The following is an 18832-nucleotide window of genomic DNA, read 5'->3' as shown; positions in this document are numbered from 1 at the left end:
CAAATGAGGGCGTGTTTTCAAATGACGTATTTGGAAGAATTATGTTGAGCAAGCAGAAGAAAGTGCAAACAGGAAGTCATTAAAGTGAGGAACAATTTTAAACACACTAAAAAAATTAGTAGTAATGTCAGTGTTCATTCAAAATAAGCTGCAGCCATGAGACATGGTGAATCTACTGTTAGAGCGGTAATACGTGTCTAGAATTAAATTTTAGCGATGGGTAAGCTTTCTGGAGTAGTAAACAGTTACTGAACCTCTATAGATAACAGGAAAAAGCGGTTTCAGTGAGCGTAATCAAGAATTAGAATTTTAGGCTTGTATTTCTTAGGGTGCCTTGAAATTTAAAATCATAGGAGTGTTAAAATGTGATTTCAATTTGTAGGAAAAATGGGTCTTAAAGAATATCTGATCTGTTAAGGCATTCTATCCTGTACTATAAAAATGTTGATCAATTTTGCTAAATGGCAGTATGTTAACAAGGTATTTTAATTTTCTGTGAAAAAACTAGTAATTTAGAGAAGCTAGTAGGATGACTGAGTTCAGAATCGATAACCTGCACTTGAGTGGCCACACTTGCAAAAACAAGCTGTCACCAGTAGCTGGAGGAGTATCCTTTTTTCCTTAGTAGGTACCTGCTCAGCGAGCGCTTTTGAGAACAGAAAGGATTTGTTTGGATATGCAAGTAGGTGGTCATCTCTAATGCAAGTTGAGTCAGGAATGTGTTTCCCTTTGCAAGAATGAACTGATCTGATCAGGAGATGCAGAAGGTGATCAAAAGAAACCTGATTGACCAATGTAGTATTCTCCTGTGTAGAAGTTAGTTTCAGGCTGTTCTCAGTCAGGCTTTAGAGAAGGTTAAAAAAACCTTGTGTCATATTAAACCAGCCTCTTGGTCCACAGAAAATCCTGTTGTCCTCTGTGATTAAAGGATTTCCTGTAGAGATGACAAGTTAAATAAAGAAAACCTAATGTGAGGTGGTGTGTTTGATAGACTAAAATGTAGGGCTCTTATTTTGGGAAGCTGGGAAGTGTGATCTGATTACCACCAACTTATTCTTGTATCTTAGCTTGGTTGGAGCACTGTTAGTAAAGCACTGTGCTCTGACCTTCAGCAGTTTACTGCTTTATGGCTAAGGATTATACATATGTGCGTTAAAGAAGAACTTAAGGGGCAAGCAGCTATGGATCTCCTTGCCCGTAATAAATTGCTTCAACTTTCTGAATGTTTAGCTATGCTTCATGTTTTACTCTTTCTTTAGATATTCTGCTCCTTTACCGTAATGTATCTGTATGATTCCAGTGTGCCAGGTTACAAAAATCAGGGATTCAGCATGTGGTCTCTTCAAAAATATGTAGAGGTAGGAGTATCATGTTGGTAGCACTATTTCTTGATGTGAAAATCTATTGTAATGCCCAAATTGTACAACTAGAAAGAATGTAGCATAAGAATAAACAGTTGCAGAAGGAACATCTTATCTGTTCAGTGTATTGCACGTTGTACTCCATTGTTTCAGATTTTTGTGATAAAAGCATAACGGATGAGTGTAAGCTTGTACTATTTATAGTGAATTTACTGCTGAACAAGTAGGCTGCTCCCTGCTTTGTTCAGGGTGGGGGATGTGATGAATTTGATTGCTCTTAAACCAGCAGTTATAAAACAGCTGATCCCCATAGTGTGTTCTTAGTCTTTCAAGTGCATTCAGCTGTAGTTTAGTCTAGCTTACTCTTATTTCTCTCAAGCTTAAGTCTGGAGAAAGGGCTGAAAATTGTACCATACCTTCAGAAGACTTTGGAGTCTTTGTGCATTTTATTTTGATATTTTCCTTCACATGCAGCAGAGATGATAATGCTGGAATACAGGCTCTCGGCAGACATTTCCTGCAGAGTATTTAATGTTCTCTGTTTGCAACCATAAGATCTAAGTATAAATACAATTAGTGGATTGAGGTGGTGGAAGGGATATTTAATTTGCTTCAAGTTATTTCCTCAAGTAAGATAAAATAGTTTTTGTGACTTGGTAGCTATTCAGAATGTAAAGCTGAGAAAAGTGAAAAGCTGTGATGTAGTGTCTGAACATCCAAAGCATCAAAACATCACAATTTCTGAAAGGATGGCCGGGTTAGCTTTCCAAATTCTAGTCTTTGGAAATGTCTTCGAGTACCACTAAATATACTGGCTTTGAAATACCACCTTTGCTCTGTAGCACTGACTGTTGTCATAGCATTGAAGGGGCGGTTCTGCTTTGTCTCTGCAAGCTGTGCTTGAAGGGAATGCTCAGAGCTGGCGTGCAGCTTTTGAGTGTTCCTTATCTAGGACCTCTCATTCCGAGGATGGCTCACCTCATACTCTGTGTGTCAGAAAGTGCAAAATCATTTTTTGTCAGGTGGTGGCAGTTATAACCCTGTATGGGATAGGGCACATTCTAGAAGTTAGTGGAAGCAGCCTTGCATCCTTTTGAATGTGACTGTTTCATTATCTGTTCTCAGTTAGCATGGTGCTTTTGCTTTGCACATAGAAAAGCAGCTTCTATCCACTGAGCTAGTGATTCTCAATCTTTTCGCAGAAGAGATCACTCTTCCTGTATTCTGCTTTTTAATTGCATGCATTCATTCATGTATTGAACTGAAAAGGGCTGTTAGTTTGTCAAGAGCTCCCTTTGTCACACGAGGCCTGGAGTAGTCAAACCTGCAGTTTGAAATGACCTGGCTCCACCTGTTAGCACCCAGACTGCTGAGTGATATGGAGCACTGTTTCATAAGCACTGCTGCTTTCTCGTTAGCCGTTGTGTTGTCAGGATCATCAGTGTGCCCTGAAGCCAACCCTTAGCTAGTCCTTTTGCCCCGGAGACCGAAGTTGTTAAAATCGTAGCACTGCCTATGCATGAAAATACCTCCTCTATGAAGTGCATGAGATGTTTCAAATACAAATGAAGGAATTCCAGTGGTAAAACCCTTCTGAGTCCTGTGTAAGACTGCATGGCTGTGTTACGGGGAAGTTTAAGCAAGCTGTGTAGTTGGTCATTGTAGCTGGCAATGTGGTACACAGTTCTATTGGTATTGGCAGGATATCAATTATTGTGATGGTTTTCTTTTTCTGTAGGGAATTTGACACCAGAGCCACCTAAAATAGCATCTTCTGCAAGCCATCCAGATCTCTTAGGTGGATGGGATTCTTGGGCAGATTCCTCGGCAACGAGTGATGTAGCATCACCACAGTTGAAGCCTCTTTTTGAAGGTATTAAATTCTTCCATTAAAGGGAATAAGAAATACTCCAGACTTAGTCAGTTTAATCATCTGATACTGCTGAACTTGCCTTCATGCCTTTTTGCTCTGTTGCTTAAAGGACTCCATGCTCTTGTGCTTAAATGCCTCTTCAGTAAGGCACCTGTGTAGTTTTTCAAAGTACATTCAAGGCTGAGGAACCAAATAGTTTGTTGTCTATAGTAATGGTGATTCTTGCCATGGTAAAAGATGTTGTGGGGCAGAATGGTGGGGAGGTTTACATGAGACGTTGTGGAAATAGTGTGTTTACTCATTTTCTCAATTTCCAAATACACCAGGTGCATGATATGTTTTCTTATCACATAGGCCAAGCTTTTACCACAGGGAGCCAGTCCAGTGTGTCTTCAGGTCTGTCTTTCAGCCAGGCTAAGTCTCAGAACTTTGATCCTTTTGCTGATCTTGCCAATCTTGGATCTGGTCTTCCAGGTAAGATGTTAATTTTAAGAGACTATACATAATGCCACTAACATTTGATTTGTTTCTTGTACCAATAAATGTAACTGATAGCTTATGTAAACCATTTTCTTTTAATTAACAAACAGCTTGAGGCAGTTGCTGGGAGCAGACAAGTAACAAGAAAAGACTGAATTTTTACTCAGATTGCATGAAACATCCAGAATAGTATTTAAGAAGATAACCGCACTGTGACTTAGAAACAGTGTAATACGTAGTGCTTCAGAATCTAGTTCAGAGGGTAAGAGAAACCCAGGGTTGCTGATTAAGTAACTGAGCATGAAGTTTCTTATCCAGCATTGATTGATGCTGTGCTGTGAAGGATATAAAGTGAAACCTGAGTTAAATTCTTTTAGATCCAAAGCAGCAGTTGTTTTATTTCAGTAGGCCTTTGTAGCTCCGCTGCTCAAATATGTCATGTTCAAGATGAGCACAAATCAAGCCCATACTTGTACACCTATAGCATGAGGGTTATTTGTCGGTTTGCACTGCTGTGCACAAGAAGTTATGGAAGATAAGACACAACGTGGAGTAACACTTGTTCCAGGATGTTATCTTCACCCCAGACTCAGGAATTAGCCCTGCAGCATTCTCAAACAGCAGAAAAACTAAGGACAATGAAAAGAGCTGAGGTCCGTGCATTTCAGGACCACACTGCCATAGCAAATGGCTGATCTGTAGCTGCTAAATTTGCCTAGCTGCCAAGAGTCCAAGGAATGATTTGGAACAGCCTGTATTTGTTGAGCTGCTGAATTACAGAAATGTGCTTTTCCCTTAGCTTGGAGCTGACAGAGGTTTTATCCTGTTGCCTTGGCAATTAGCATTGTGTATTGCATTGAGTACCCTCTTGGTGGAATTATCTTATGTAAACATAGGTAACGTACACTATTTGGCTTCTTTATGTTGCCTGTGCATAACTACTTGCAAAATTCTGGTGTTGAAGCAGTACCAATAAGGCTGCTCTGCAGTAAACAGTTTACAAAAACTTTCTAGCTTAATAATTTAGGTTAGTATGGACTTTTTAATAAAATCTATAGATAGTGTGACATTAAAAAAAGTCAACTTATCTTTGACATACTGAACCAGTGGGAGAAATTTACTGGTTTTAGCAGGATTTAGATCAATTTGTTATTCTTTCAGGTAACTTTCAATAGGAAAAATGACTGCATTAGAAAGTAGCCAGATGTCACTGTGCTAGTTAACCTTCTTAGGCATGAACAGAATTTTCAGGGAGTTATAGCAACTGGAGTTTAGACTCGGTGTTGTATTTTTCATAGGAGTTTTGGCCTTCACATAAAAGTCGTCATGAAAGCTGCTTAATTGGGAGTGCTACATAAACAGAAAACAAGCAATAGCTAGAGGGAGGTGTTAGTAGTGTATGAGGCTAGTGGTGGGATACCAAGACTGTTCTGTAATAGTTGTTCTCACACCCTTCATTTCTAGGGATGATCTTGTACCAGAAAGTAGGAGTGTAGTGTTGAAAAGTTGCTAGTGAGGCATTAGCTTGTTCTACAGGAAGAATTTATTTGCTTTCAAGAATGAAATAAGGAATGTAGAATGCTTGGAAAGAGTAGTAGAATGAGATTATTTTTCAGTGTGGAAGGTTATGTACTCTGACAAGTGCTGGGGCTATTTTTTTTTTTTTCCTGTGAATTTCACACATTAGTTACCTCAGTCTTCAATCACTTCTATACAATTGTATGCTTTCATAAAAAAACTAGTGCAATTGTAGATTCTATCAGGTGTTGTATTGCAGTACCAGGTTTTATCAGGTATGGTATTAGAGGTATAGTATGGTATCTTGTAGGTGGCCCTGGGGAGACTTTTTGTGTAAACTGTTACAGCTATGAGCAGTGGCTACCAGAAAGAGCTATCAAGAGATCTGAGGTGTGGGGAACTAGTTTTGAAAGAAGAAAACAAGTTTACATTGCTGTGTCTACACAGACAAGCTTGGGTGTTTTTTCTGAGGCTTTAGGCTGAATCAAAGGGGATAAAAATAAGAACAAGTAAGTTTAAGCTGGCTTGGGATATGTTTGATCTGAAAGTTCGGTTCTAAGCAGCAGCAGCTGATCAGTAATGTATGTGGAGATTCAAATAATAATCTACCTTCTTCCAAGAAATAATGAGATGGGATCATAAGTTTGTCATTCAAGACCAGTGATAAAGATTTTCTGGTTTTGAAGTGTTGGTATTTCATTCATATTAGACTTCCTGACTGGCTTCAGGTGTGTAATTATATTTGACCACTAGTCTTGAATTTGTGGTTCTCTCACTTTTAGGGAATTCTTCCAACATGAAGAAGTCTTAAGCTGTTTAGGATGCCACATATATCAAATGTTTCTCTTACAAAAAAAATCTATATGTATCTAAATTCAGTCATCATTCTATTTTTTGCCTCGGTATAATGCCAGGTATATGCAACTTGTCAAGGGAACTCGGTTTCTAGGAATCTTTCCAAAGGAAGTCAGTCAAGGGCAACTGAATGGTGGCTTGGTTTAGAATAAAAAAAAAATCAGGTTTATTTTCTTCAGTGAGACAAAAAGCTGAATAATGAATTTAGAAGGTTGGAGCTTTATTCTGCTCAATTTGTTTACAGTGAGTATTGTAGAGTTGAGAAAAGGCCCTGTACGTTCTTCCCAAAGTAAGGAGCAGTGAAGCTGCTAAGCAGGGTTATTTTATACTGGTTTAATGAAAGGAAATGGGATACTAAAATTTGAGTCAATATTGTGTTGATACAGAGGCTTGTTGATTACACCAAGGTGATTACAACAGTCTCCTGCAGGTTTCAGTGCCTTTTTTACTCATGTGCAACATTCCCTGCTAATGCTGCTGTAGGATAATGTTTTCATCTTTCTTAAACAGTAGTGCAAGAAATCACTAGAAACTTGGAAAGCATTCATTTGAAAAACTAATTCTATGATCAAGAAAATGTAATATATTGAGAATATTTTATTGTCCTCCGCATATTAACGATTGTTGAAGTATAATGAATTGGGAGGCAGAACTAATGTCAATGCCAAATTATTTTCTGACCTTACACATGCCTAGCTGACCAGGCAAGAGCAGATGCTTCTGCTAAAACTAACAGTTGAGAACTTTAATGGTAAGAGACAGAGACTTTCAGTAACAGTTCTAGCTCCTGCCATCCAAGTTACTCGTTAATGAGACTCTTCAATTCATTTTAGACAAGTTTTTCTGTAAGTGTTCTCTTGTATAATGGTATCACTATAAACTATGTGGTTGGATGTCAAAACTAAACTGTCTTACTTGTATTAAACAGGTGACAGATACTGAGCTGAAAAACTTAATTAGGTGTTTATTGTTAGGTTCCTCCAGTGGTGGACTTTCAAGTAGTGGCTTTGGTCAGAAGACTGCTCCATCTCAGAAGCTGGGAAATCAGTGGCAGAAATCGATGAAACCACAAAGTACTTCATGGCAGTCCCAGCCCAAATCCAGCACAGCAGCTAAACCCAATTACACAGTAAACTTCAGTGTCATTGGGGGACGAGAAGAAAGAGGAGTCAGAACCCTAAGCTTTGGTAAGTTTTCTGAAGGCATCACTTATAATGGCCTGCTGAAGTTAGTCAGATGCTCTGTTAGCTGCAGACACTCTTGTACCTTCATTTTTTAATATCTGTTGAGATTATTATCTAGTAGAAATCAGAAAAAAGCTTGGCAAATCTGGTGTTCTGCTTTTGCAAAACTACACTGGAATATCACAGAGATAAACTGGCCATGACCCCAAAATATTTGCAGGTGCGGGTATAAAGTCTCAAGGCTATATTCACTAACCCACATGGGTGCTGGTTTTGCATCACTGGGTTAAAAAGGTAAATTTGACCTATCCAGGGGGAGGTGGTTGGTAATGTTGCTTCATGCTAGTCCACTTGTGATACACAGGTAAAAGGATGCAACATTCTTCCTACCTGAAGAATAGCAGCTACCCTTAAGAAAGGTTGAGGTTAAACTTACTGGAAATTCTTGTGTTTCCAACAAGGATGGGGACAGGAACAGGTGGAGTCATTCCTGGAACTAGTTCCTTAAGATATTCCCACTGAACAGGCAAACCTAGACATATAGGGATGGGCATAGCCTCTTCTATGTTAACCTTCTTGGAAAAATTTATTTTATTTTATTAGGATTATGGTGAGCAGTAGGTACTTATGTATGTTGAAGTAATTCTGTTGATCTGTATCTGCAAAGAGGTGACAGGATAGAGAGGCAGTGGGCATAAGTTGCAGCCCAGGGAAGTCTGGAGAACAGGGAAAAAAATTTCATTTAGCATCATGAAATGCTGAAATGGGGAAATGGATCTTGTGGTTCCTTGTCCTTGAAAATAGGTGGACCTCAACTGGACAAGGACCTGAGAAACTTACCTTGTTGTCCCTGTTTTGATTGGGCATTGGGCTGGATGACATCCAAACACATCTTCAGAATTTAATTATTCTACAGCTCTCTGAAATTTGTTGGTTCTGTAATGACTATTCATGTTTTATCCCTCCATTATTGTGCTTGTTTCAACATACTTAAATGTTGAGTAAATACTTTGGACTAGAGTGAGTATATGGTCACTTGAAAAACTGCTGCGCGGCAGTTAGCATTACTTTATGGTGGAGAAGTGGAACTGTTTCCAAAATCATAAATAGGTAGGTGTGTATTCCCTCGTGCTCCATTTTTTTAAAAAAGAGGATGTATAAGTATTTAGTCACATGTACACACACGAGGTTATCTGCTCTGCTGGGCTGAGAACTTGTCAGTAACCCCTCTTGTTCTTATCCTTCCGTAGTCTTGTAATTCATTTATCAGGCCACTGAAGAATATTTGTCATGGTAGTGAGATCTCATGCAGGTATGTCTAAGTGCAGTGTGTTTTCCCCGTTAATGTATTCTCCTATTAAACTTTTCATTTAATGTTTTTCTTCTTTCATAGGTCAAAAGCCAAAAGTTTCAGAAAATGACTTTGAGGATCTTTTATCTAATCAAGGGTTTTCAACTAAATCTGATAAAAAGGGACCAAAGACCATTGCTGAGATGAGAAAACAAGAAATGTCCAAAGATACGGATCCCTTGAAACTCAAGGTTTGTTTAATGTTGATTTTGGTTTATAGTGAAAAGCTGCACTCGTGATTGGAACTACTGATAACAGCAGAAGGATACAATGATTAACAGAGCAAACTAATAGAACAGAATGAAGTTCTATCTGTATTTAAACGAATATAACTGTAAAAGTTAATTAGCATGAGCAAGAAGCAGTTGGCAGTGAATATAGCACAAGAAGTGTGTGGATGGAACGTGAGTTCCTGTTTGTTTCAGCTAAGCTTGGAGAATTAAGAACCTGGGATTTTGTCCATTTCTTGAAGCCCAGACTGTTCTTTATCTCTAGTATTCCTAAAGGTCTCCTTAGAAAAGGTGGGTTTGGCTGATAATACAAAACTACACTTTCAAAAAACAGGTGGGTGAGTAGTTGTCTTCAGGGTGACCACTTCCTTGCATTTATCGGTTAACAAGTGCTAACCTAAGAAATTATGAAAAGGTACAGTTCTGGAGATAGGCTGTAGAACTGATCTGTGGGGTGTTGCCTGATCGGCTGTTCAGATTTTTTGATGTATTACTCATAATATCAAATATTAGTAACTTCCAGTTTTGTAGTCTTTATGGTGCTTCAGATATTAATAAAAGAACTTTGGAGGGATGATGAAATTTGTTTTCACAAAGTGTTTTACTTGAAGAGAGTGTACACAGCTTGCATGGTTACCTTTTGACACAAATCACCATAAATGGAAATACGTACAGATTTTTATTTACCATACTTGTTGCTGATAGAGGGCAGAGATTTTCAGATTACTGAAACCAGTGTTCAGTGAAGACACTGTGTCACTGTATCACAGTGACTTGAATATTTCTCTTTAAGTCTCTAAAACGGCTAGTTACTCTAATCAACTTTCCTGGGGGTATCTGAAAGAACACTTCAGTTTGTGCACCCCTGCAGGTTGCGTAAGTAAACATTAACTATTAATATACATGATCTGAAACTTTTGTACAAATAAAGAAAGAATTTTAGTAAACTAATGCTGTGGCTTGACAGGGAGTTAATGTAATTGTGACAGATGTTCTTAATTACTCCAGTCAGTTTTCTTGTCATTAATTCTACAAGGTTTTGTAATATGTTACTCTCATAATTTCTCTTGCAACAACTGAATTTCTGCAGTGAACTGGTAACAATGAGCTACTCTGTAATGGCAGATGTAAAATACCACTTTTAGGTGGTTAATGGTCTGGGTACCAGAAAGAAAAATGTAGTAGAGCAGTTGGACCTCTGGGGTGAATGCAGCAAGACAACTGTACTTGGGTCTTAATCTTGTGGTCTTGTACAGAGTGAAGATTATGTCTTCAGACAGACTGAGAACGTTTACAGTGCTGCATCATTCTATACATTCTGTTTTTCCCAGATTCTTGAATGGATTGAAGGAAAGGAGAGAAATATCAGAGCATTAATATCCACTCTTCATACAGTGCTTTGGGAAGGGGAAAATAAGTGGAAACCAGTCAGCATGGCAGATCTAGTAACTCCTGAACAAGTAAAGAAGTACTACAGGAAAGCAGTGCTTGTAGTACATCCAGACAAGGTGAGCATGTGCCTCGGATCTTGTTTCCTTCTAGAAGGAATGCGAACTGTTTTTACCACACCATGCTAGTCCCTGAGGTGATGCAGCCTTATTTCTTGATTAGCACACTAGATGCTCTTCACTTTGCTTCTGTTGTCTTCTGGATTTGGTGTCCTCCTGCGTTCAGGTAGTACAGGATTTTTCTTGTCACCCTGTCACAGTGCAGAGTTCCAACAGGTAAATGTTAACAAATGAAAGATCCCATTAAGGTTGTACTGAGCACCAAAGTCAGTTATGCTGGGTTCTGACTGACTGCAGGCAGGTTTAATGCTGATTAGTAGAATCTGCTTTATTTCTACCAGCTGATACTTCAGGTCTTTTAGGACTATTCACCAGTGTATGAAGACTCGGAGGCCACCACAGCAAAACTGGTGGAAAAAACCTGCTGAGCCTCCTTTAATAAACAACTTTACTAGGAACCAGAAAAAGTAAACTTTACTAGAGTAAACAAATTAGCAGTTAAAAAATACTTGATGAATGTGACATTCCAGTTGTCTTTTAAAAATATTTAATGCATTCTGTTGCTGTTTGTTATTCTCCCAATGTATAAAGGTAGCTTCTTATCCTGAGTTACTGCTCTAGGCTGTGTTTGAGATAAAAAGATAAACATTGAATATACCGGGTTTGAATTTTAAGGGTTTTGTATCACTGGTGGTTCAGTGAGCCATATTCTAAGCCATATGTTGTCCTGTATCCATAACAAAGAAACAAGACATTGTTCATTCTTTTCTTCCCCCCAGTCCTTTGCTGATTTTGGCCATGTTGCTGTTCTTGCCCATGTGCCTTCCTCCACCATTGTGGTGGTTTTTTTGGTGCTTTCTGTAAGCCCCTTAGTGCATCAGTGTCAGTATGCAGGTCTTTAGAGGCATTTTCTTCCTCTTTTTTTTTTTTTTTTGTTTTTTTTGTTTGCCACTTTGACTTAAAGCAGTCCGTAGAAGTGTCTGTAAAGTACTGCAGCTGGCAAAAGCCAAGCAGCAGGAGAAAGGGAAGGATAATGGAGAGGGCTCTGGGGCTTCCTTTTTGTGTTGGAAAGAACCTGTTAAAATGGCTCGTCTTGTGGGACTGAATCTTCACTAAGCATGAGGGTTGGGTTGGCCCAGAGGCAGGGCTGATGTGAAACAGGCAGGGAATCAGGAGCATACCATCTTCATTTGAATATGGAGGCATATGCACAGAAGGTGCTATGCAGTTAATGTTGAATCTTAGTATCATTCACAATAAGCAACAGATTTTTCTCCAGGAAATCTGTCCCAAAGGGGTCATCTTAAATAGTGCTTAAATGTTGTTCTTGTACATTACTGCAAGGTCTGTCAGGAAGCAATCCCAAAAATGACTGGATTTGATCATTAACTAATACTCACTAAAACTATTTATGAAAAGAACGGCTTCAGAATCTTTAAGTTGTTTATGAATTGCACTAAAAGTTCGAAGTAATGTAAGGAAACCAAGACTTCGGCTTTGTTTAAAATAATCATGCCAAACTTTGGATAAGATCGGAGAGAGCTGTGTGTCTGCAAAATTATATTCACGGAGCAGTCTAAAGTTTTTGAATAAGATAGCAAATATAAAAGGGGTGAGATCTTTCCCGAGTCACACAACTTCTGTTCTTTTTAAGCTTCTAATGTGTTCTGGTTTTTTTCAGGCCACAGGACAACCTTATGAGCAGTATGCCAAAATGATCTTCATGGAATTGAATGATGCATGGTCAGAGTTTGAAAACCAGGGATCAAAATCCCTTTTTTAAAACTTAATCTGTTCCAGAACTGCTTCCAAAAGCTGGAGCTGAGCATTGTTGTGACTTTATTGTGCCTATGATTTATGAAGAGCTTTATCATGATTTCAGCAGTTTCTATTAATTCATTAGTGTGGTGATGTATTTTGGAAGATGTAGAGTACAAAGCATTACACAGATGCATTAAAAAAACCAGCTGCTTAGTACTTGAAGAAATCGGTCTGGGAGTAAAGATTTCCTTTCAGATTTGTATATGGTAAAATAGATTTTTAATGAAGCTCCATGATTTCTGGTATACTAGTATTAATTAGAAATCATTCCAATTTCATCAGTCTTTGTTTTCCCTCTGCTTTCCTCAATTTGTTTACTATCTTTTAGTAGTTTTGTCATTCATTTTTTGTTTGCTGCCTGTCGCCTTACTGAGTTTTGGTTATCAGCAGTGAATTTGCTTGGCTTATCTCAGAGCTGAAGGTGTATATTTTTATCTGTATTTTCTGTAATCAATCTGATAATCATTCTGTAAATAATGTTTTCTGGCAATACCTGTGTTTCTTATAACAAAGTAACAGGTGTTTAGCCAAAAAGACCCCAAATGTGGGACAGTAAGCCAGGGTTGTTCTTGATCTTTAGTCTTCTTACATACCATGAATCTAGAAACAAATCCTGACTAAATTTAAGGTCTGCATGTTCCTGCTGTTTTGTTATTTATTGTGAACCTTTGGAAGGCAGTACTCTGATGAGAACTTACTTTCCTAGCTCTTAAAATGGTGTCTCTTGCTTCTGATTTCAGTGGAACGTTCCTTCCATTGGACTTTCGGCTACTAAGATAGAAATAATGTTACTCTGAAACTTGAAGTGTAAGCACAAAACATTTTACTCTGCTTTGATTTGTCTGAGTAATACTCCATTACTCACTACCATCTGGGGAGCATTTGAAGTGCTTTAACACATTTTGCTGCATGTCTGAACTTACGTATTTTTGAGATATGCATGACATCAGTGTACATGAAAATACGGAGTGTATTGGTAGACTGTTGCATATCTGCTCACCTACCTTCCGTGCAAGAAGAGTAGACACAAACTTCATAACAAAACTTGCCATGTTTTCTCATCCCTGTCCAGAAGGCGGTTTTTCACTAGTGCTGGGGTGAATGAATGCAAATGACCAATGACTGTTATACTCTGTGTAATAACAAAATGCAATTTATGTATCTAGTTGAAAATGTAGAAAATTAAGTGTTGTGGTATTAAAGCTTTGGCAGCAGTCTCTTGAAGAAAGTACAGTTGGGCATTTAAGGGGATATTTTTATCATCTCACTGTTTTATACATTTTGCATGCTGAACTGAGAGTGAAGCTGTACAGTTATCAGAGGTACCTGTTCAGCTGAACAACATCTGAAGAGAAAACGTGAGATTTTTTTTTAATGCCAACTGGACAGTTCTGGATGAGGCTTTCCACTGCCATGCACTGATGAACATAGTGAACTGAAGATTTGTTTTCTGTAGAAGATAAAGCAGCATGAGGACCAATAAAGATGTTTCATAAGGCTTATATTATTATTATTTTTTTTAGTTACAGCAGTCTGGGGGGAGGGAAGCTAAGGTAAATCCTCTAGAAACATATGTTGGGTCTTAATGTTCCTTCTAAAGGCGAGGGTCATTTGGAAGAAAAATCCAGAAGTTCCAAGAAGTGGTAAAAAACCCCCAAAACAACCAACTGGGAATGAGGGCTTTTCAGCCTTTCTCATGCTCTGTACTTCATTGTTAGTTGGTTGTCTGCTGTACCGGCTAGGACTGCACTCAAACTATTACATACCCATTTCACTGTAGCTATATTCTTAATGTCCACAAGCTGAAAAGCTTTTAGAACAGGCTACAGAAAAAAATGATTAAGCTGAGACTTGATTAGATACTGTGAATTGTCTGTGGGCTTAAAATGTATATTTTCCATTCATGCTTATATTATTATTCATTGCACAGTTAGATTTTGAAATGTTGAAGTGAAATTGTGCCCTGAAAGCTAGACTTTATATCTGCTTCTGCTGCCTGCAAAGCTTGAGGTTGAGGTGACTGAATGTTGCCAATAGGTTAATGTGTCTACCAGACTTCACATGTGGCACTTGAAGTTCTGTTGTGATCTCCTTTACTCTTGTAGCAAATCACAGTGCCTTTTGGCCCATGTTTCTAAGTTCTTTTGTCTGTTAATGACAACTGACTCATACCATGCCGCCTTTGTAGCCTACCGGGATCCAGTTTTTCAAAGCCAGTAGCTTGACACGGTTATTGCAGGAGCACAGAAAAACAATGCAGCATAAATTAAGGAAAGAGTAGAGAAGAACATCCCGATTCTAATCTGCATCTCAGATTTTTTTCTAAAGTTGACCTATTCCTACCTTCCTCTGCTAAAAAGTCATCTAGACTGGTAGAAGGAACCTAGAAAGGTTTGTAGCCTGCTTTTCCAGGCCTTTTAGGAGTGCTACTGGTAAGCTATAGACAAGCGGCAGTACCAAGTGCTAGGCTTTTCTGCAGAAGTTGCTATAAAGCAGGGCTTATAAAATGATAGGGCAGGTTTCCACTAGTTATTTCTGAATTAAGTTGCTTATGTTACATTGCTGTTAGATCTGGAGGCCACCTTAAAATGGAGATCTGTGAAGAAGAATCTGTGTTAGGAGTGCACGTGACTAGAACCTGCCGCATGTGGAAGAGTGGTGTGTTTTGACCATGTTGGAGGAAATCGCTTGGTGTCTTTAACCTTGGGCATGCCTCTGATGTTTCCTGATGCTGTCAAATTTCCTTGAACTTCACAATAGGGAAGAGAAAGAAAATGAGCATACATTCATATTAGATCACAGGGTTATACTCCGTATTGTTAGTGGGTAGTGATTGCCAAACATCAAACCTGGGAGGAAAACTTCCTCTGCTTTGTCGTTTGGGTAAAGTTCAGGTAGTTTGCTAATCAGTGGTAACTTCATTCAGCGAGTACAGAATGGAAAACCTACAACAGTACTGAAGTGCATTTCCTTCAAATAGAGGCTAAGCCCTTGGCATTCCACCTGTGAGGGTAACTAGTGTTCATGAAAAATGGCTTGTTTACCTCCACTTTCTTGCTAATTCTAGAAAGTTCCTCCAATGTTGTCTTGCCAAGCACAGAGTAACAGTTCCTTCCTGAACGCAGGCTAAGCCCCAAAGCTGCATGCCCAGGACTGAGATGGCCAGGTTGCATGCACCGTTCCACGTCTCAGGGCCAGGCTGCAGTTTCCACGGCAGCAGCAGTATGTTTGCGTAGTGATTGGCCATTGGGTTTTCTGTTGCTCACAGGAGTATTTCGGGGTAGCATAAATGGGGAAACCTTGTTGCTCCTTAGCTGTGACCTTTAACTGTATAACAATTGCAATGTAACAAATGCTTTGTAAATAAGTTCAGATTAGTCTTGTACAGATGCCTGTGCTTTGTGAGTTGGTTGACATTTTCTGTCAAGGATTTGCGGGTGATTGACCTGCAAAAGCTGTATAAGGAATGTATCATTTATTGCCCCTTGAGTCTGTCCCTGGTGCAGAATGCCCAGTGACAAGGAGCAAAGGGTGTGACTCAGCTGAGCTGTGGTTCTGATCTCGATGAATCTTGCAGTGCTCACTTGCTCTCTGTTTGGGTGAGTTTATTGTAGGCTGCAGTTCGGACTGCATTAAGCTTCTAACATACGCTCCAAAAATAAGAATTCAGTCATTTTTATAAAGGATACACGTTGTCACAGGAACTTTTTATTACCAAAAGAGGATTAAGAGGCATTGTGAGAACTCCCAAAACTCTTTAGTGGAATGTACTGTATATTTGCAATGTAGACTTCTAGAAGCGATTGTCATCTCTGATAAGGACTTAGTTGTTCTGAGGTCCTTATTGTATTTACCTGTAGTTGTGATTGTACTTTCTATACCTGTGATTTTTCTAGTTTGGGGATGTGGAAGGACAGAACAGATATTCATTCTTTGCAATCTTTCAGGAAATGCAATGTACTGAGTAATTTTGCTAATAGTGAAAATTATACCTGTATGTATATAATGGTAATATTGTCAAATTAAGCCTTGTTTCAAAGTAGGTTTGATGTTTAGCACAATGTCCTTGCACAGAATATTTTGCTTTGAAATGTATTACAACTTAACCAGTGATCAATTAAAACAAACAAAATGACTTTGCATGTTTCTTTCTTTCCCAAGGGAGAAGCAACCCGAATACACAAAGCATTTACGCTGCCTCTTTCAGAACAATATGCGAGTGTTAGAGAAGTGGTTCTCATTAGTTGACCGAACCTCTTAGAAACCAAGTGTGCCATCAGAAGTGTCTCTTCTGTTGAAGAGTCCCTGCAGTGTGCTCTGTGGTTTGGCAGCTGAATTTCTTAGACTGCCTGTATGGTGCCGTCAGGGGTTCTTGCACAGGACTTGGTGTAATGCAATGCCATCCCATCCCCCAAGAGAAACTTACTCTCCCATCCCCTAAGAGAAACAAGAAGCTTGCATATCTGCGTGACAGGACTCAAAGGGAAGGAGAACAGGAACAAGTGGACAAGACTGAGGGAGGAATGAGCAGCCTGAAGGGAGATGGGCGGTGGGGGTGGGGGTGTGTAACGTACAGTGATGAAGGACTTCATGGATATGGGGAACTGTGAGGGAACGCAGGAGGAGGAGGAGTCACTGCTGGGGCAGTACTTACAATGTGCCAAGAAGTGTCTTTTGGCTCTATGCTCTCAAACAAGAATGAGGGAAGTGGAATCTTTCAGAGTTGGGAACAAAGCACTTGGTGACATTAAAAAAAGTTTATTTTTTAAAAAAAGAAAAGCATAGCAATGTAGAACTACCACAGAGGATCCCCAAGGAGAAGGGTGGAAAACAGGGAGGATAGGGAAAAATGGAGACATAACCAAAGGAGCATGGGTGGGATATAAGCATAGGGCAGGGAGGAGAAGCATTAGCAAGCTGAGAAGCAAGCAAAGCAAAGCTCTGTTAGGGAAAGGCTGTTGCCATTGCTAATGTTTTGCATATTCTGCTTACTGCTCTGAAGAGTCTGATGAAGTTACAAGAACTTAATATAAGATAGCTTTTCTAGCATTTTTTTATCAAATAATTTTTCTACCTGTATCCCATAAAGAACATGCTGCTCCTTTGGCTGTTAATCTGTTCAGCGTGCAAAGCTGCTGAAAAATGTATTGCTAGCTGCTTCCAATCCTTTACTGCTGCAGCAAGGAAGGGTAATGATAGTCAGTTGCACCTTTCTTTGCCATATACAAAGCCTCTGTCTACTCCCAACGTGTATTTAGAAAGACTTGAGTTGGGGGTACAATCCACAGCAGATGGAAGCCCTGCAGTGTCAAGCTGGCACGTGTCAGTAAGTAATCACACCAGGTAGGTAGTAATTACACCAGAATGTGTAACAAAGAAGTAGCACGGCCTTAAATTCAATTTCAGGTAGGGCAAATAAAATGGCAAGAGCAAATGGAGGATTCAAAAAAGGTGACAGAAACGCTGTGCAGAGCACTGTGTACTGTGGAGTGCAGAGCAGCTTGCAGCAAATACGAGCCAAAGGATTCAAAGTTTGCACCATAGACACCTGATCCGGATGCTGGAGTGATGAAGAGGATGCGATTTGCCCTGCCTCAGCACCACCCTCTGTCGTGAGGGTGAGAGGAGGATTTCAAACAGATTTTTACCTTCTATGGAAGAACAGAGCAAAAAGCACTGAAGAAGGGAAAATGGAGCATGTGGGTAGGTGAAGATTGAACTGGAATGATCCCTGTTAGAACAAACTTGCAAGGGGTTCTTCAGCTCCTGTAATCTGTAGAACAATGCTGGCTGTTCTCCTGGGCTGGCTTCCACTCCTAATCGAAGGCCCAGGCACATACAGAATGATGTTTCAGAAGTTCTTCGGTGTGGAATGCTGCTGACAGACACAAGAATTAAGTAGTTCTCTTTGTGTGGGTGTTTGGGGGCTCATGCTTAGCAAGGCTTCACGTGGCCATTATTATCTGGTGAACTTCACTGTTTGCTTCCTTGTTCGTGGTTTGGGTGAGAAGCAGGACAGCAGAAGCACTCTGAGGAGGTGGGGTTGTCAGTGTGCTGCCTCCCTGCCAAACAATATGCATTGTATTCAGCAGACTTCTAATGTGCAAGATGAAACCTGAAAGGACAGCTCATCCAAGTTGCTCAGGAAGCTAATTTAAATTACAAGCCTCTTCAAAGGTTTAAGATTGCAGCTGCTAAATCTGTTTATTTCTCCTGTATGAAACAAACTGAATTTTGTTTCATACATACACAGTACATAGCTGTGAATTTTGAGCACCGGCCAAAACCTTGCTGGCTTTGGAAAGAGGAATACTGTGTTTGTGAAACAACTTACGTAGAAAGTAGAATCAAAATGCCTCAAAACCCAGGGAAATCAGGAGAGCTAGTTGTAGCTGGTGCTTGTTAACGTAGGCATGTTGTGTGCTGTGAGGTGCTGAGTGTTCCCTAGCTTAGTGTTTGAGCTTGGTGCTTCCGTTGGGTTGGCTCCTCTCCTGATCTCTGCTAGCTGGGGCCAGTCAGTTTCATTATGAAGCTCAAAAATGCGAAGTGATGTTGACAGCCTTGCTAGTAGCTGTTAACGGAGTGCTTGACCCAGAGCCTTTCCCGTTGTCTTTGGTTCCAAGACTTCAGCTTCCTCCAGGCTTCTGGAAT

General features: G+C 39.6%; 1 protein-coding gene across 1 annotated transcript in view; it reads left to right on the top strand.

Moving 5' to 3' along the window:
- GAK (cyclin G associated kinase) overlaps nucleotides 1–16317 on the top strand; it is a 70515-nt gene extending 54198 nt beyond the window's left edge. The window contains exons 23-28 of the mRNA XM_037373867.1: nucleotides 3100–3234; nucleotides 3589–3708; nucleotides 7062–7274; nucleotides 8665–8813; nucleotides 10184–10360; nucleotides 12042–16317. Coding sequence (XP_037229764.1) covers nucleotides 3100–3234; nucleotides 3589–3708; nucleotides 7062–7274; nucleotides 8665–8813; nucleotides 10184–10360; nucleotides 12042–12143 — 896 coding nt within the window. The 3' untranslated portion in view covers nucleotides 12144–16317. The remainder of the gene's footprint in view (nucleotides 1–3099; nucleotides 3235–3588; nucleotides 3709–7061; nucleotides 7275–8664; nucleotides 8814–10183; nucleotides 10361–12041) is intronic.
- The last annotated feature ends 2515 nt before the right edge of the window (nucleotides 16318–18832 follow it).

The sequence above is a fragment of the Falco rusticolus genome, chromosome Z (assembly GCF_015220075.1).
Source record: "Falco rusticolus isolate bFalRus1 chromosome Z, bFalRus1.pri, whole genome shotgun sequence".
NCBI classification, from domain to species: domain Eukaryota; kingdom Metazoa; phylum Chordata; class Aves; order Falconiformes; family Falconidae; genus Falco; species Falco rusticolus.
The sequence above is the reverse complement of the archived record's forward strand: the minus strand, read 5'-3'. Positions and strand labels throughout refer to the sequence as shown.